Source organism: Notechis scutatus, chromosome 1 (genome assembly GCF_049901735.1).
Source record: "Notechis scutatus isolate UNSWTSFEM ecotype Mainland chromosome 1, rNotScu1.2, whole genome shotgun sequence".
Classification (NCBI taxonomy): domain Eukaryota; kingdom Metazoa; phylum Chordata; class Lepidosauria; order Squamata; family Elapidae; genus Notechis; species Notechis scutatus.
This window is the reverse complement of record NC_142009.1, coordinates 224524343-224540332: the sequence shown is the minus strand read 5'-3', so window position 1 is coordinate 224540332 and position 15990 is coordinate 224524343. Positions and strand designations below refer to the sequence as shown.

At 41.4% G+C, this 15990-nt stretch overlaps 1 protein-coding gene across 2 annotated transcripts; it reads left to right on the top strand.

Moving 5' to 3' along the window:
- Positions 1 to 222: 222 nt before the first annotated feature.
- Positions 223 to 15439, top strand: ZNF142 (zinc finger protein 142). 2 transcript variants are annotated; one of them, XM_087950387.1, is made up of 9 exons: positions 223 to 314; positions 2766 to 2974; positions 4031 to 4120; positions 4209 to 4730; positions 6752 to 7564; positions 8187 to 8364; positions 9461 to 12671; positions 13900 to 14005; positions 14746 to 15439. In XM_087950387.1, the coding sequence occupies exons 2-9, from the start codon at positions 2812 to 2814 to the stop codon at positions 15231 to 15233; spliced, it is 5571 nt and encodes a 1856-aa protein (XP_087806513.1). In that variant the 5' UTR covers positions 223 to 314; positions 2766 to 2811; the 3' UTR covers positions 15234 to 15439. The 2 variants fall into 2 exon arrangements, with proteins under 2 accessions (XP_087806513.1, XP_026521325.2); XM_026665540.2 differs by having other exon boundaries at positions 2766 to 3055.
- The last annotated feature ends 551 nt before the right edge of the window (positions 15440 to 15990 follow it).

Sequence of the window (15990 nt, the reverse complement as noted above, 5' to 3'; positions counted from 1 at the left end):
GGAATGGCGGGGTGAGCTTCTGTGCTGCTCTCGGGGATCCCTTATGCTGAAGGCGCTTTTGAATGTGGGTACTGCAATGGGGGCTCTGCGGCGAGGGGCCTGGAGAGGAGCAGGCCCCGGCTCCAGTTGAGATTCGTTAAGTCCTATAGAATTGGCGGTTTGTCCATTCGGATCCGAAAGATGCTGTCATTAAATTGGTGGTTGTGTCTTCTTTTCTCTTGCAAGGTCTTCAGAGGCGGAGAAGAATGGTTCACGCCTGGCGTACAGAATCCAGAAGATTGCAGAAGAAGCCCACCAGAAGAAGAGGAAACTGGGTGTGTGAGTTAATCATTTTTTATCCTGCCTAATCAGACAGTTACCATTTTTTTTTAATTAGTGTATCGAAGTATAAAATACAAAGAAAAGAAAGATGGAAAAGTAAGAGGAGAGGAAGGGAAAAAGAGGGCAATGGTTACAGTTTTTAATCACAAATGCTTATGTTTTTTGTTACAATGACTATGATAACAATATATAAAACCCAACGCTCAACAACTTAGGGCTGCTTGAAAGTATAAAGAAGAGAGATCATGAAGGAATCCTGTGTCCAGGAAATAAAAGTATGGGCTAATGTGCAGTGAAATAATATAAAGTATAGGCAGTCCTCAACTTACAGCCATTTGTTTAGTGACCATTCTAAGTTACAACTGCACCAAAAAAGATGACTTTTGAACAGTTTGCACACTTACGACTGTTGCAGCATTCCCATGGTCATGTGATCAAATGTTGAGTGCTTGATAACTGGCACGTGTTTATGACAGTTCAACTGTCCTGAGATCATGTGATCACCATCTTTCCATCTGGTTTCCAACAAACATAGAGAATGTGGGAAGCCAGATTCACCTAACCGCATGATTCACTTAACAACTGCAGTGATTCCTTTAACAACTAGCAAAAAAGGTTGTAAAATGGGGCACAACTTGCTTAACAACAGCAACATTTTGAACTCCATTGTGGTCATAAGTTGAGAACTACCTGTATATATAACGTACATTATTGAGAGAACCAGGTGAAATATCGGACTCCAGAATGACAAAGGAATGTGACAGGTCTGTATACTTTCCTCTAGAGAGAGAGAGAGAGAAAGAGAGAGAGAGAGAGATAACACACACATGTGTGTGTGTGTGAAACTTGTTCTTTAAACAATCATGCTTGTGACTAAATCACTCAGCCTTTCTATAACATCAAGTATAATGTAGATAAATTTCTGATAATGCAGATCAGAAATATTAAATACCTTCGGCTGGTTCTTCCCTTGTACCTGTAGCCTATGGAATTACTTAAGAGCAGTCTTATTTAAATACATGTATGCATCCTAATGTGATTTCTATACTATAAAGTAGCCATTCATCAATAATACAATTTGCTGAAAACTAAACAGATCAGGAAGAGCTATGGTTGAGTAATGAATGGGCCACTGAATGTTGGCTTTAGAAACATAATTATATAAGATATAATTCTAAATAATTCAATAAATGGCTTTATTAGGATTATGAGATAGATAAATAGATCCATGCACACATGTATATAAGAGGCATTTAAAAATATAGTATTGAGCTATCTGCTAAAGTGAAAAAAGAGCAAGCAAAATTTTGCATATTCTCTGGATTGAAATTGAAAATGTATATATAATAAACCTACCTTGGGATAAGGTTCCTCAGCTCAGGCTAATTAGACTGTGTGTATTAGTATGCCTGTTGATAAATCAGACTTTACACAACACACGTGTTTTCTTTATAATTTGTGTGAAAAATCGGAATTGACTCATCTTACACAAAACAGTGTGTCATAGATTATGATGTACAAGCTGGAACAACGGGATTCTCACAAAACACTAAGCTAGGATCAATCAAACTATATCATAACTTAATATGCAACGTAAATCCAGTTATTGTATTTGAATCTATCAACAATCTGTGATAACATACTAGTACATTCCAGCTTTAATTTGAACATATTGGTAGAAGACGTTTAGCACTTCCCTTTTCATCCTGACCTCATGAGATTAAAATAAAGTCTCTTTTTTTCAAATCCCTTATAATCCTTGTTTGCCCTCATTTAAAATCCTATGTATTTAAAGTTAAACTATTACAGTGGAAACCCTTATGGGTATAAGTTCGGGTTTCACGTATTTGAGAGTGTTAGTATGAAAATTATTGTGTTTGTATCTGTACAATTATAATACTTCCTCTTTTATTTAGTTCTTTGGAAGAACAAAGTACTGAATTATTTCACATCCTATATTAACTGCCCTACTGCATTTTTTTCCATACAGGTGTGGCTACTAGAAATACTGAGCAATTATAGCTGCTAATAATGTATTTCTTTATTACAGTTATTGATATTCCACTTTTAAAGACACTAATTGTTTCAAAGCATTTAGAATATATATATAACAACACATAACAATGCAGTAAATGTTGAAAAGCAAATAAACTTCTAGTACCATTTTTTACAGGGTAGATGGTGGTAATAGCCCTAAAAGGGAGGGCAGAGTTTAGCTAAGGAAGCCTTGTCCCTTCCTCTGTAAATATCTTCTGCCACAGCTAACTTAGCAATTCCCCTATGGGAAGGGGAAGAAGTTCTCATGGAGAACAGTTTTCTATGATGGTTGTCATATGCTTTCCTCTGTTTTCCTCCCCTTTTGTTAATACCTTGTATCAGTCCATTCTATCCTTATTCCCTTTAGAAGACAAATTGAGCGGGTTTTTTTCGTATCTCTTTAACAGGATCTGTATTTGTCTGTCATGGTGTAAAGCTGCTTGAGGAAAGACAATGAGCAGAGGAGCAGTAGTAACAGAATCCATTGGAGACGACAAAATGAGTGGACTTTGCCAGGAGCTGTTATTACCTGACTCAGGAATTGCAGTGAATGAAGACAGCCATGAAAATCTACCAGTGGGACAGAGTTTGCTCTTAACAGAGGCTTCTGTTGTAGGTACAGAAACGGGTGATGTTGAAATATTTGTAGAAGCCATGAGTAGCACCATGGCTCTCAGCAATCCGGGTAACCCTACAGGTATGTTGTGCTCTGATAGAATTATTTTTTTTATGGTTTCCATATCATAAAAATATAATGGCCTGGGGAAAAAAGATTTCCCCTCAGATGTTCCTGTTTTCATGGGCTTTCACTTCTCCAGTCAATGCTTTTTTACTCTTAAGCAATGAACAGACAAGGATATGCCATAACAGGTAGTAGAACTGTTGAATGCATGCTTTGATCTTTTTGCATTTAATATATTTATATGGATCAAATACCATCATGAATATGCTGGTAGAGGTCATGTGTAGGCATGGGTTGAATTGTGCTAGCTATGACACTAAGTTATCAACTGGAAGAGCCATGAGAAGCTTGAACTCTTTTTGGTGTCTGGAGTTTGCAAGGTGTAAATGAGGCAAAATAAGATCAGATTAAATTCCTCCAAAGTTCCTCACTACTCTCCAAGTGATACCAATCCCCCCCCCCCCTTCCTGGCCAAGTCTCCCCTCTCTTTGAAATTAAAAGGAGGTGAATGAATCCATAGTCTCTTCTGTAGTGGCCCCCCTACTTTGGAACTTTGTCCCTCCTGAGGTTCTTAAAGTTGTCCCTGCCTCTCCCCCTACCCCCAATAAACCAGTGTGATTTTCAGAAGATCTGTAAAAATATCTTTATTTCAGTTCTCTTATTTTAGTCCACTTTGGAAGAGGTTATTACTGTTGTTTTTTAAACATTGTATTATGTTATAATCTTGCTTTTGAAAACATTTTTGGGAACCTGTTGCATAGGAAGCTTACCCCACAAATCAATTTGATGCCAATTCTATGTGTTAAAAGAAATGATAATAAGTGTTTTGATGTAGTTTATAGAGACAATCATTTATGGTCACTGTTCCTGATGGACATTAGAAGAATTGAATATAATTTCTGTTAAGTTTATAACTACTGGAAATGAGGGGTGAAAAGGAAAGGTATATTTGTTTTTTAATATAAAATTTTAACTTTTTTTCCCCCCCAGAGGTCTTAGTCAAAGTTGTGGAACTCTATTTTTGTGAACAGTGTGGACGAAGCTTCCCTGATCCCAGCCTTCTTTCCCAACATCAGTGTGGTAAGCTTTTCGAATGACAATTTGCTAAACTTCCTTCATCTCCAAGGGTTATCCTTAAGCCTCACTAATTAAAACTTATCTGTTTCAGGAGAACAATCAACTGTTGGTCAGGTGGAAGGGCAGAACTTTCTGGATGAAAGCAGACAAGACCCTCAATTCTGCACTGAACCTCTCCCATGTCCTATATGTCAGGTGGAATTTGCACTGCCTACTGAGTTGAAAGAGCACTTTAAGGAACACCACAAACCCCAGGGTGCCCAAGCCTGTCCTGAGGAAGGCTGTCAGTATAGTTCAGAGGATCGCAAGGAGCTCCGAGGGCATCTTCGGCATGTTCACCAAGTATCACCAATAGCCTGTACGTACCGTGGCTGCCCGGTTTTGTTCCGAAACCATGAGGACATGGAGCTTCATCGTAGGAACCACTTCCCATTCCATTGTGATCACTGTGACTTTATCAGTTCAAACATCAAGCAGTTTGGCCTACACAGGCAGATCCATCTCCATGAAGCTATACAGCAGGAGGACATAGAGATGGTTGCTGAAAACGTGGAGGGCAAATTCCCTTCTATAATGAAAAAGGGATTGACGGATAATCTGCTTCTGAACACAGGTAATCATACACTCTGGACTTGACTAGGGTGGATGGAAAGGAATATTGTAGACTGATGCACATTATTCAGTGCCCCAGAACTTTGGAATTACGAAATATTTAATTTTGGTATATACAGTAGCTACTGCAGCTTTATTGAAATTAATATCCATACTTTGTCATAACTGTGTCGGACCAGGAATATTGCAAATTTATGTTGATCAAGAGAAATGTAATTTGAAAAGTAGAAGTAGAGAGCAAGAGTTGGGATGATAGCTGAAGCAAATAGGATTAAGAAGAGCAGTTTCAGAGGAATATGGAAATTAAAAGCAGCAGCTTCTTTTTGAGAACACTTTAATATTTCATCTTGATTTGTGCTAAACAGAGCCTGATTTCCATCTGATATCCATCCATCTTTAACCCTTTGAGGTTCCTATTTCTGTAATTAGTTATTTTCACTTGCAGCAAGCAGTTACTTGCATATCTATGCCAAATTGAGAGTATGGAATAAATGCAAATCCAGGCAGTGCCTAAAAATACCTTTTTGTGCTGGACCTCAGCACAGGAAGCATTTTGTAGTAGAGAAGTAGCAGATAGGGAGAAATGCCTAACAAGAGTTATTAATACAGGAAGACAGAGAAATAAAGAAGTTAAGAGAACAATTGACTGTAGAGAGACTTAGTTTTCAATGGTTTTCATTCACCGTTAAAAGTTTAATATGGATAAAAAGACAACTGGAATTGAAAAATACAAAATGGAATTTGAAATTGAATTATGCACAAATGATAAACACGTAATAGCAAAAGTGTATAAACTTTTGTTAAGGTTTGAAACAAAAAGACAAATGAGCTATTAATGTTAGATATGACGTAGAGAAGGACACTTGGGAGAGAATGTAATTGGTATTTATATTGTGCCATAAGAGACATGTTTAATAAAATTGTGTAATTCTGCTATATGACACTAGAGAAATTATCAAAAATATACAAAAGTATTTTAAATAAGTATTGGAAATATGAAAAACATGAAGGGACATTTTGTGTTGCATGGTGGATTTATGAGAAAGCTAAGAAACCGTGAATACAAATTTACAGAATAACACAAAGAATTTTAAAGATTAATATTGTGAGGAAACCAGAATTCTTTTTATTGGGATCTATGTACAAGGAAGTGGAAAAGACATATAGTAGATTGATTTTTGTAATTCCAGCAAGATTATTGTGTACATAGCAGTGGAAGAATAATGAAATCCCACAGTGGAAAAATGAACGGTAAAGATGTCAGAATTTGGCAAAATGGTAAAACTGATCTATTTGGTTAGAGAAAAAAAACAAAAACTTTTGAAAGTCTGGAAACCTTATATGGATTTTTTGCTGAAAGAAAAAAAAAAGAAATGTATGGATTTGAAGATTAAGAAGAATGTGGGTTAAACTAAAGGCTGAAGAGGTTTGAATAGCATCTAATAGGGAGGTGGGATAATAAGATTGTAATTATCTGTTGAAAAGAAGATAAATCATTTAAACCGATGTCTTTTTTTTTCTGGAGTAAAATAGATCGCTGTGTAAAATAGCTATTCTCTGGTCGGTCTTGAGAGATTTTCAGATTACCTCTAAAGTAGCGGTTCCCATCCTTTGCATCTTGATGCCTGGCTGGGGAGGAGAGAGAGCAACTGAGCCACATGAGCAGTGAGCTGGTGCGCATGCCTGCAGTTTGATTTGGGCGAACAGCGGGCCAGTGCATACACATGCGTGCACATGTATGTGCAAGCCGGCCTGCTGCTTGCACAAGTAAAGCCCCGCATGCTCATTTGCATGTTGCATGCCGGTCCGCCACTCATATGGCCCTGTTTGATATAGGCCACGGCCTGTTAATGGGTTGCTCTAAATCACCCCTGCTCTTAATAATAACATGGAGTTCTATAAAAAGAGACATGGAAAGTGATTCCTGTTCAAAAAGTTGATTGTTCCTGGAAGTGAGACAAAACACATAACAGCCTTCCACTTTTCATTTTTCTCTAATGAACTGTGATTTGTCTTGTGCAGGAAATATCACTGAGGAGTCCAAATATTTGTTCAAGACCCACATGTGTCCAGAATGCAAGCGTTGCTTCAAAAAGCGGACACACTTGGTAGAACACCTTCACCTCCACTTCCCAGACCCCAGGCTGCAGTGCCCAAATTGTCAGAAATTCTTCACTAGCAAGAGCAAACTGAAGATCCACATGATGCGTGAGACCGGAGAGAAAGCCCATCACTGTCCATTGTGTCACTACAGCTCTGTTGAGAAGAATGCCCTCAACCGGCACATGGCCAGCATGCACGAGGGTATCTCCAATTTCTATTCAGATGTTTACTCTTGTCCTGTGTGCAAAGAGAAGTTTAAACTGAGCCAGACCCTCAAGGAACATCTGAAGACCCACAAGACAGAGCCCAAACAACTGAGCTGCTTTCAGCCTGGCTGCAGTTATGGCACCGAAGATCGCAAGGAGTTTCTGAGACACGTCAAGGAGGTTCATGAGATCAAAGCAGTGGAGTGCAAGTATTACGCCTGTTCTCTGCTTTTCCCCTCGACAGAGATCATGGAGATCCATCGTAAAACCCATTATGCCTTCCATTGCCAACAGTGTGATTTTATTTGTTCCAACAAGCATGTCTTCCGCAAGCATAAAAAGCAAGGCCACCCAGGAAATGAGGAGCTGCAGTGCAGCTTCTGCCCCTTTGCCACATTTAACTCGGTGGAATTTCAGGATCATGTTGGCAAGATGCATGCCAGTGAGAAGATACATAAATGCACAGAATGCGGCTTTGCCACCGCCCACAAGAGGGTCCTCATCCGCCATATGCTTCTTCATACAGGCAAGTTTTCCTCCCAATTCGATGATACTTGCATGCGTACAAATACATCCTTCCTCTCTGCCTCAGTTTTTCTCCAAAAGAGCTTTGCAAGTCAGGCCTATAATCCAGAATGCAGCATTGCAGGTGTCAGTTATTGGCTTTTCATAATTTATATCGGTGGATAAGCAGAGACTGGGGGAGTTTCTTGGGCCCTTTTTCCTCACAGGATCAAATACTGACAAATACCTTATAACTGATATATATATATATCCCTAATGCGTTCATTTATTGGAATGGAGAGGAGAATAAGTTACTTTAAATGCTTTTAGCTAATCAGGGCTTTGGGAGCAAGCCCGCCTGAAAAAAAAATGTTAAATGTTTGTTTATAAAATTTACTGGCATTAAATTACCATATTTCCTTCTCCCTAGTTTTCTGAAAATACTTAGCTTTTGCATCTGAGTTTTTGGTCTCACCCACCAAACCTGAGCAGGGTCTGTACTATTCTACTCTCTGTGAGAAGTCCTAGATCAGTTTTCAAGGGGGAGGGGAGGGGCAGAATACAACTCCATTTTAAATTTAATCTGCTGACCTCAAGGGGCAGGGCCATCGACCCACAGCTTCCGGTTTGCTCTGTGACTTTAGGAGAGAAGCCTCACAAATGCCAACTCTGCGACTTCACTTGCCGAGATGTGAGCTATCTTTCCAAGCATATGCTGACCCACTCGGACGATAAGAACTACATGTGTACAGAATGTGGCTATGTGACAAAGTGGAAGCACTACTTGAATGTTCACATGCGGAAGCACACGGGAGATCTCAGGTAGTTAGCAGCCTCTTTCTCACTATGTTAAGCTTATTTTCTAAGTAAGTAAAGGCTAGAATTGACTGAACACCATATCTATATCATGAAATCATCTCCAGCTCTAAGCTCCCACTTGGCAGGGGTGTCAAACTCACGGCCCGCGGGCCAGATGTGTCATGCCCCTGCCTGGTTTAGTGAAGGGAGAAAAAGTCCCAATACATCATGTGACACCGCCATGATGACACGAGTTTGACACCCCTGCACCATGGGTATGGTTTAAAACTAGATACTGTACAACGCGGTTACAAAATATCAAATAATGCAGAGTTAAAGACTGGGCAAGATTTCTGGTTAAGATATATTGAGATATTCATGAATCGGGTACTGGTTACACTGTCTGGATGGTAATCTGAATATTTGAACCCATTAGTATCTGGGAGTACTTGACTGATAAACTACTGATAAAAAATATTAGCATTATTTGAGGGAGAATGTTTTGGTTTTGGTTTTCCTGTTTGATTTATATTCTGTCTTTTCTGCTGGAACTATCTTGAAAACGGTAGTACAGATATATAATGAAGTCTATTGCATTCCTGCATTACAATGTTAAAAAGAATGAATCCACTTCTTATGATTGGAAGTGTAAAGGGGAAAAAAATCTAATTCCAACCTGGTGGTATTTAAAAACCTCAGAGAAAGCTGTCCTGAGTTTTTGCTTTCAAGCTAAGGGAAGCTGTGCATTTTTTGTCACTGAGCTGAACTTTGTTAAAAACCACAAAGAGAGTTAGGAGTTTTAGGCTGGGGAAGCCCCTATGCATATCCCAGCTCCTCTGTGAAATGATTTGGTGAACTTGATAAGCAATTTTCTTCTGTCTGTTTCCCAGTTTGCAAATAAAGAGCTAAAATCATTAGTTTTATTTAAGCAAGTGGTAATTATTGTAACTCTGCTATAAAGCAAAGTAGTTTTTGCTTAGTTAATCCTCACCTGTGGAAGGCTATGCTGGTTGGGAATTTGGAGAACTGTCCCACTATTTCTGGAGAACATCAGATTTGGGAAGGCTGCCTGTGCTGATGTTTTGTCTCAATCTCTGATTCACTCTTGTTCTTATACTAGGTACCAATGTAACCAGTGTCCCTATCGGTGCCATCGGGCTGATCAGCTGAGCAGCCACAAGTTGCGCCATCAGGGCAAGTCTTTGATTTGTGAGATCTGTGGCTTTGCCTGCAAACGCAAATATGAGCTGCAGAAGCACATGAAGTCCAAACATTCCCAGGATTATCAGATACCCACTTTTCAGTGTCAGTATTGCAGCTACCAGACCAAGTACAAGCAAGCCCTCCTGAACCATGAGAACTGCAAGCATACCAAACAGAGAGAGTTCTGTTGTGCCCTGTGCACTTACCGTACTTTCAGCAACACTAGTCTCTTTTTCCATAAACGCAAGGTTCACGGCTATGTGCCTGGTGACAAAGGCTGGCAGGAGAACTATGCCAGCAGAGAGCTAGAGGTTTCCTCTACTGAAGTGCTGTTTAGCTACAACCTTGCCATGACTCTGCATTCGGAGTCAAGTCTCTCTCTGCCTGGAAAAGAACCATGTCAGGATAAAGCTAAGCTCCCTGCTTTGGAGGCAAAGGAAGAAAACTGCCACCAGAAGGCCCTGTGTTCAGATGAAGGCAGCACTGTGACAGAAAGAGAAGAATCAGTGGGAGAACAAGACTGTGAGAACACGGAAGTGGTTTCTTCCAAAGATCTCTCTGGGAACGCATCTTCTGAGAGTCCAGAGGAACTTGACAGGTCTGCTGAAGGTTGTATCCTGCACTTAGAGCCCTTGTGTAACTCAGAACCCGCTCTGGAGCAGCTGTCCAATGGGACGCCCGCGGCTTTGTCAGAGCATGACGAATCTCTAAACACCCAGGAAGTAGAACCAGCTTATCAAGTGTTGGGCTCCAAGGATTCACTTATCCTGGAGGAGAGCGAACCTACCCTTGAAGATATTCCTGAATTTGAAGAAGAAGCGGAGATCCATGACGGTGCAGATTTGGAGAAAAATAACCGCTTTGATACTGGCGGAAATAGAGAAAAGTATGCTCTTCAGAATTTAAAGAACAGCGGTGGCGATAGCCAGAATGCTGAACCTTTGCAGACACCACTTAGTTCTGAGCAGAATTTAGGGTACAAAGAATCAGAGCCTTGGTCGGGGGCATCAAAACAAGATTCCCTCCAACTTGATAGTAGCCCTGAAACTTCCCTTGCTCCGGAAGATGCACTTTCTTCAGAAGAGGTGTCTCAGTCAGAATCGGTGCTTAAAGCTCTAAGGAGGCAAGACAAAGAGCAGGCCGAAACCTTGGTCCTTGAAGGCAGAGTGCAAATGTTGGTAGTCCAGTCCAAGAGCCAGGTCTTCAAATGTGAGAAATGTTCTTACATCACCAGGAAGGAGAAGTCAATGTTGGTGCACTGCAAAGCTGATTGCCAAAGCAAGAAATGCCCTTTGGTGTGCCAGGAGTGTGGGGCCATCTTTAAGCAGCAGAGAGGACTGAATACTCATCTCCGGAAGAAATGTCCAATTCTAACGAAAAAGAACAGTGGAAAAGCAGCTCGCTTAGAGCAGCATGCTGCTGTATTGCCCTGCGGAAGGACTCTGGAAAGAACAGCAATCAGAAAGAAGAATATAGGAATCCTAGATGAGGCAGAGGTAAACAACCTGCCAGAAGTTTCCTGGGACGCAGAACACAGGCCTGTTAATGCTGAATCTGTGCCTACTGTACTTCCTGATGCACAGTCTTTGGCCCTCCACCCGCAGGACAAGTCATCTCATCACGACTCTGAATCTGTGGTAGAAGAACCATTGTCAGAGACTATGACAGATGCTGCCAGCTGTGTCTCAGAGAGATACGTCCTGGAACAAGGCAAGTTCCACTGTAAGTCCTGTTCCTTCCTCTGTTCAAGAGAATCCACCATCCGCTCTCATGTAGAGGATAGCTGCCGTGGCTTGGAGCAGTCCTGGTGTCTCCTGTGCTGTAAGCCTTTTCGTTCTAAGAGGGCACTTAAGATCCACCAGTCAGAGGGACACGCTGAAGCTCTCCTCCCTAGCCTGCTTGAAAGGTCTAACAGCACCACATCCCCAGGGGTTGTAGCCGAACAAAGAAATGAACACATCAGCTGTGAGGAAACCCCCCAGCATTCTGAGCTGGCAGCAGTAATACCTTCACCTCCAGTAGCCACCCAGAAGAGGCGCCACTTCTCCTGCCCTACCTGCCCTTTCACATGCCACCAGGAACGAGCTCTGAAGACTCACAAAAAGCGTGGCTGCCTGAAGCTGGGGGAGTTTCGCTGTACACTGTGCCCTTTTACCTCCAAGGCTGCAGCAGCTCTACGACTCCACCGTAAGCTCCACCGGAAGTATCTCAAAGCCCGGCCTCAGCTGACCTGCCGGCAGTGTGACTTCACCTGCAAGCAGGTGCGCTGCCTCCGCCAGCACGTCCGCATCAAGCACGAAGGCGTGAAGCCTCACAAGTGCCCTTACTGTGATTTCAGCACTACCCGGCGTTACCGCTTGGATGCGCACCAGTCCCTGCACACCGGTGTGGGCCGCATTGCCTGTACCGCTTGTGGCCAAACGTTTGGCACCAATTCCAAACTGCGCATTCACCACTTGCGTGTCCACGAGAAGAAGCCCACCCACTTCTGCCCGTTCTGCGACTACAGTGGCTATATCCAGAATGACATCACTCGCCATGTCAGTAGCTGCCATCAAGGGGAGCTGAATTTTGCCTGCTCCCGCTGCGAAGCTTGCTTCAGCTCAGAAACAGCCCTGAAGCAACATACGCTGAGACAGCACGAAGAAAAGATCTCCTATTGCTGTCCTCGATGTGCCTTTGTCTGCCACAGTGAGGCCACCCTCAAGTGCCATGTCCAGAAGCAGCACCCACATCTGGAATGTGCCACCTGTAAGGAGACTCTGACTACTCGGGAGGAGTTGGAAGAGCATAAGAAAGTCCACTTCAATCACCGCTGTGACATCTGTAATTTTGCAGCCAAGGAACGGCAGCAGCTAGTGAGCCACTATTTGGAGGCTCATGAACCCTCTGTAGGTGTTGAACCGCCACTCAAATGCATGTTCTGTGACTTTGGTTGTCACCATCAGCTGGTGTACGACCATCACATGAAAGGCCATGGTGGCACCCGCATCTATAAATGCGCTGACTGTGAATACAGCACCAAGAACAAGCAGAAGATCACATGGCACATCCGCATCCATACTGGGGAGAAACCTTACAAATGCCATCAATGCCAGTATGCCTGTGCCGACCCTTCACGCCTCAAGGTAAGAACTCTGGGCAGCTTTGGTGAGTTGATAGTGGAAGGTTGTTGTGGGAGATATATAAACCAAACTGCATTGCCATGGCAAAGTTGAGATTCTATCAGTTATTTCAGGGACCAGATTTTTAAGACATTGGAGCAGAAGAGAATAGATCTGGTAGTCTGGTGCATAACCCACACTTTAAGGAATGGCTTCTCATTAAATTACGTTGCTTAATTGACTTTTCTGCTCATTGTGTCTTGTCTTGTATATGATAAAGAATTCATTCCTGCTCCTATAATTGGCAGTCAGCTCTGTGTTTGCATCTGTTTTATCTTGCGCAGAGCAGACTGACATTTTGTGAAAACCCTGGATGATGAGCCCGGTGGATTGTATCTCTTTCCTTCAAACAAACACAATCTTGAGCCATCTTTACGATGTAATACTTGATTAACAGATTTGTTTTCCCAATGGAAGGATCTCTGTCTTTATTTTCCATGTCATTTAATTTGCTACTGTCTTTTGGGGGGATTAACCTGCTTCTTGATATGGAAAAGTAATTGAATTCAAAATGGAGTTCAGACCTTTTATAGCAACAGACCATTTTGGAGAAAATGAGCAAACATTTCTCACTCTAAAAAGTTTAATTTAAAAGTTATATTTAATTTTAAACTTTAGTTTAATTTACACTCTGAAAACAAATTGAACTAATCAAGAATGGACTTTTTAAAAATGTGAATCCAGTTCAGTTGTGGAACTGAAAAGAAACCCCCAGTTGTATGGCTCACTGTCTGATAGGGCTATGCCACCTTAGAAATGATTTAGCAGTGTTTTGGCTCCTGTGTGAGCATGGTATTTGTTTGATATTCACTAAAACAATATTTTATTCATACTTGTAGGTAAGCCTGAAAAAAAAAGTGCAATCACTCTAAAGAGGTCACTAAGTCTAAGAGAAGAAGCTTGAGGGGGTCAGCCGATAAATGTTCTCTTTCTGCAAAGTCTAAAGCACCTATACTAAATCATTGTTAAAGTTACAGAGCTTTACTAAAATTCAACACTAACTCAACGTGTTTCATTATTCCGTTTTTATACTCATTAAAGTTCACCAACCAGTTATATCTAGAAGTCTATTGAGTTCTGCATAGTCCATTCAGCCCCTAAGGTTTTGATCAAGTTTATAATACTTGGTGTTAACAGCTAGCAGCTTAGCTTTGGTGTCTCACGCAGGCCTGCCTTTCTTTTCTTTACTTAGTATCATATGCGTATCCATAAAGAGGAGCGAAAGTATCTTTGCCCGGAATGCGGCTACAAGTGCAAGTGGGTGAATCAGCTGAAGTACCACATGACAAAGCATACAGGTAGGTTTTCACACAAATGGTGTAGGCTTGTGTCCTGGGATCAGACTGTGCTGGATTTGTGGATAAAAATGGCAAAGGATAAGTTGTTTTAATTTCTCACTTAAGAATTAAGTGAGAGGCCCATATTAAGGCAACATACCTCATGTGTGACCAGAATCTGAAAATGACATTTAATACAGCACAATTTCTGACTAAAATGGTCCAACTGAGATTGGCATATATGGGCCTGATCGGGTTAGAGTGATGATACAGAAATATACTTTTATGTCACTTTATACTATTTTACATATTTATGTATTAAATTACTGCATATCCTATAACTATTGTATTTTACCCTTCTCTTACTTTAAATTGGTTGTTTACAATTTGATTGGTAATATATGTTTGAACCTATACACTGATATGGCTTATAGGCTAATCAATCAATCAATATAATAATAACTTAAGAATTATCATATTTCCAGTGGCTGTTGGGCATGCCTGGAGATTGGGCTCTTGGATACTTCATTTTCATATGATATTACCATCTAGTTCTATGCGGCAGCCCTGGGTGATGATCTCTGAGCTTTCCCTTCCCTGGGGGCATGGGGGCGGGGCATGAGGTATTCTGCATCATCTGGTGGAATTAAGGTCTCTTGTAATGGAAATCCACCAAGTGAAAGTTTTGTTTTGATAATGTGCAAATATTGTCTCAATTCCATTTCTGGTGGGTTGTTTTTTCTGGTCTGTTTCCTGTGTAGGGATCAAGCCATACCAGTGTGATGAGTGTAAGTACTGTACCAACCGTGCCGATGCCCTGCGTATTCACAAGGAGACACGACATCGAGAGGCCCGTTCTTTCATCTGCGAGCAATGTGGGAAAGCCTTCAAGACTCGGTTCCTCCTCAAGACACATCTAAAAAAGCACAGTGAAGAAAAGCCATACATCTGCAATGTGTGTTACCGTGGTTTCCGGTGGGCGGCAGGCCTACGGCATCACTATCTCATTCACACAAACGAACACCCTTTCTTCTGCCGCTTCTGCAGTTACAAGGCAAAGCAGAAGTTCCAAGTGATAAAACATTTACAGAAGCACCATCCCCAGCAAGAAGAACTAGAAGGGGATCTCAGCAAAGGAGTGGGCAAGGACCCAAGTATTCTCAGTGTCCACCTGCATGATGTTCAGCTTGAGATTTCCTCCTCCAAGCACCTAGAGGAGAGAGCGGCTCAAATGTCTCCACATGGCTGAGGGACTTGTACATCAAGACTGCATGGCTGTAGTTTCCATGAGCCAGAACTGGGTGGAATTTCTTACCCAGCAGTGTGTGAGGTCTGGTCTAAGATGCTTGATGTCTACTAGGGCGATTACCACCTATCTGTGCTCTCGTGTTGTTTATATTTATCTCTATATATGGGATGTAAAATATGTGATTATATAAAAGCTATTTCCATTGATGGCATGTAATTCCTTGATTTACAGAGTAGAGCAAGAATGATGGTGGTGATAACACTTCTGGTGGTTTCTCCATAAGGCCTTCAGCTCTGAGACAGTTTGGTTTAAGTTCATATACTCTAAAAAGCATACTTTTTCATACTTTTTGAAATTGTTCAGACAGTTCCTCCAAAATGTGAATTACAGATGCATGCAAATAACTCCAGATGGAACTTCATGTGCACAGAATGCACTTTATTAGCACACTGATGATGTTACCTAGTTTAGGTAATGAAACAACCAAGCTCAAAGAACACCAAGGATAACTTAAAATCATAATTACACTAGCAACAGAGTAGGGATGGAAGACAGGTTTTGATATTCCCAAGTGCTTGGAAACCTGCTAGTCTTGGAGCTTTGTAAATAATCCAGTTGCTTCAGCTTTTAAATAATGAGATCATTTGATGAGAGCTCCTAGAGCAGGGGTGTCAAACTTGCGTCGTCACAATGTTGTTGCATGATTTATCGGGATTTTCCCCCCCTCTTTGCTAAACCGGGCAGGGGCGGGGCCAGC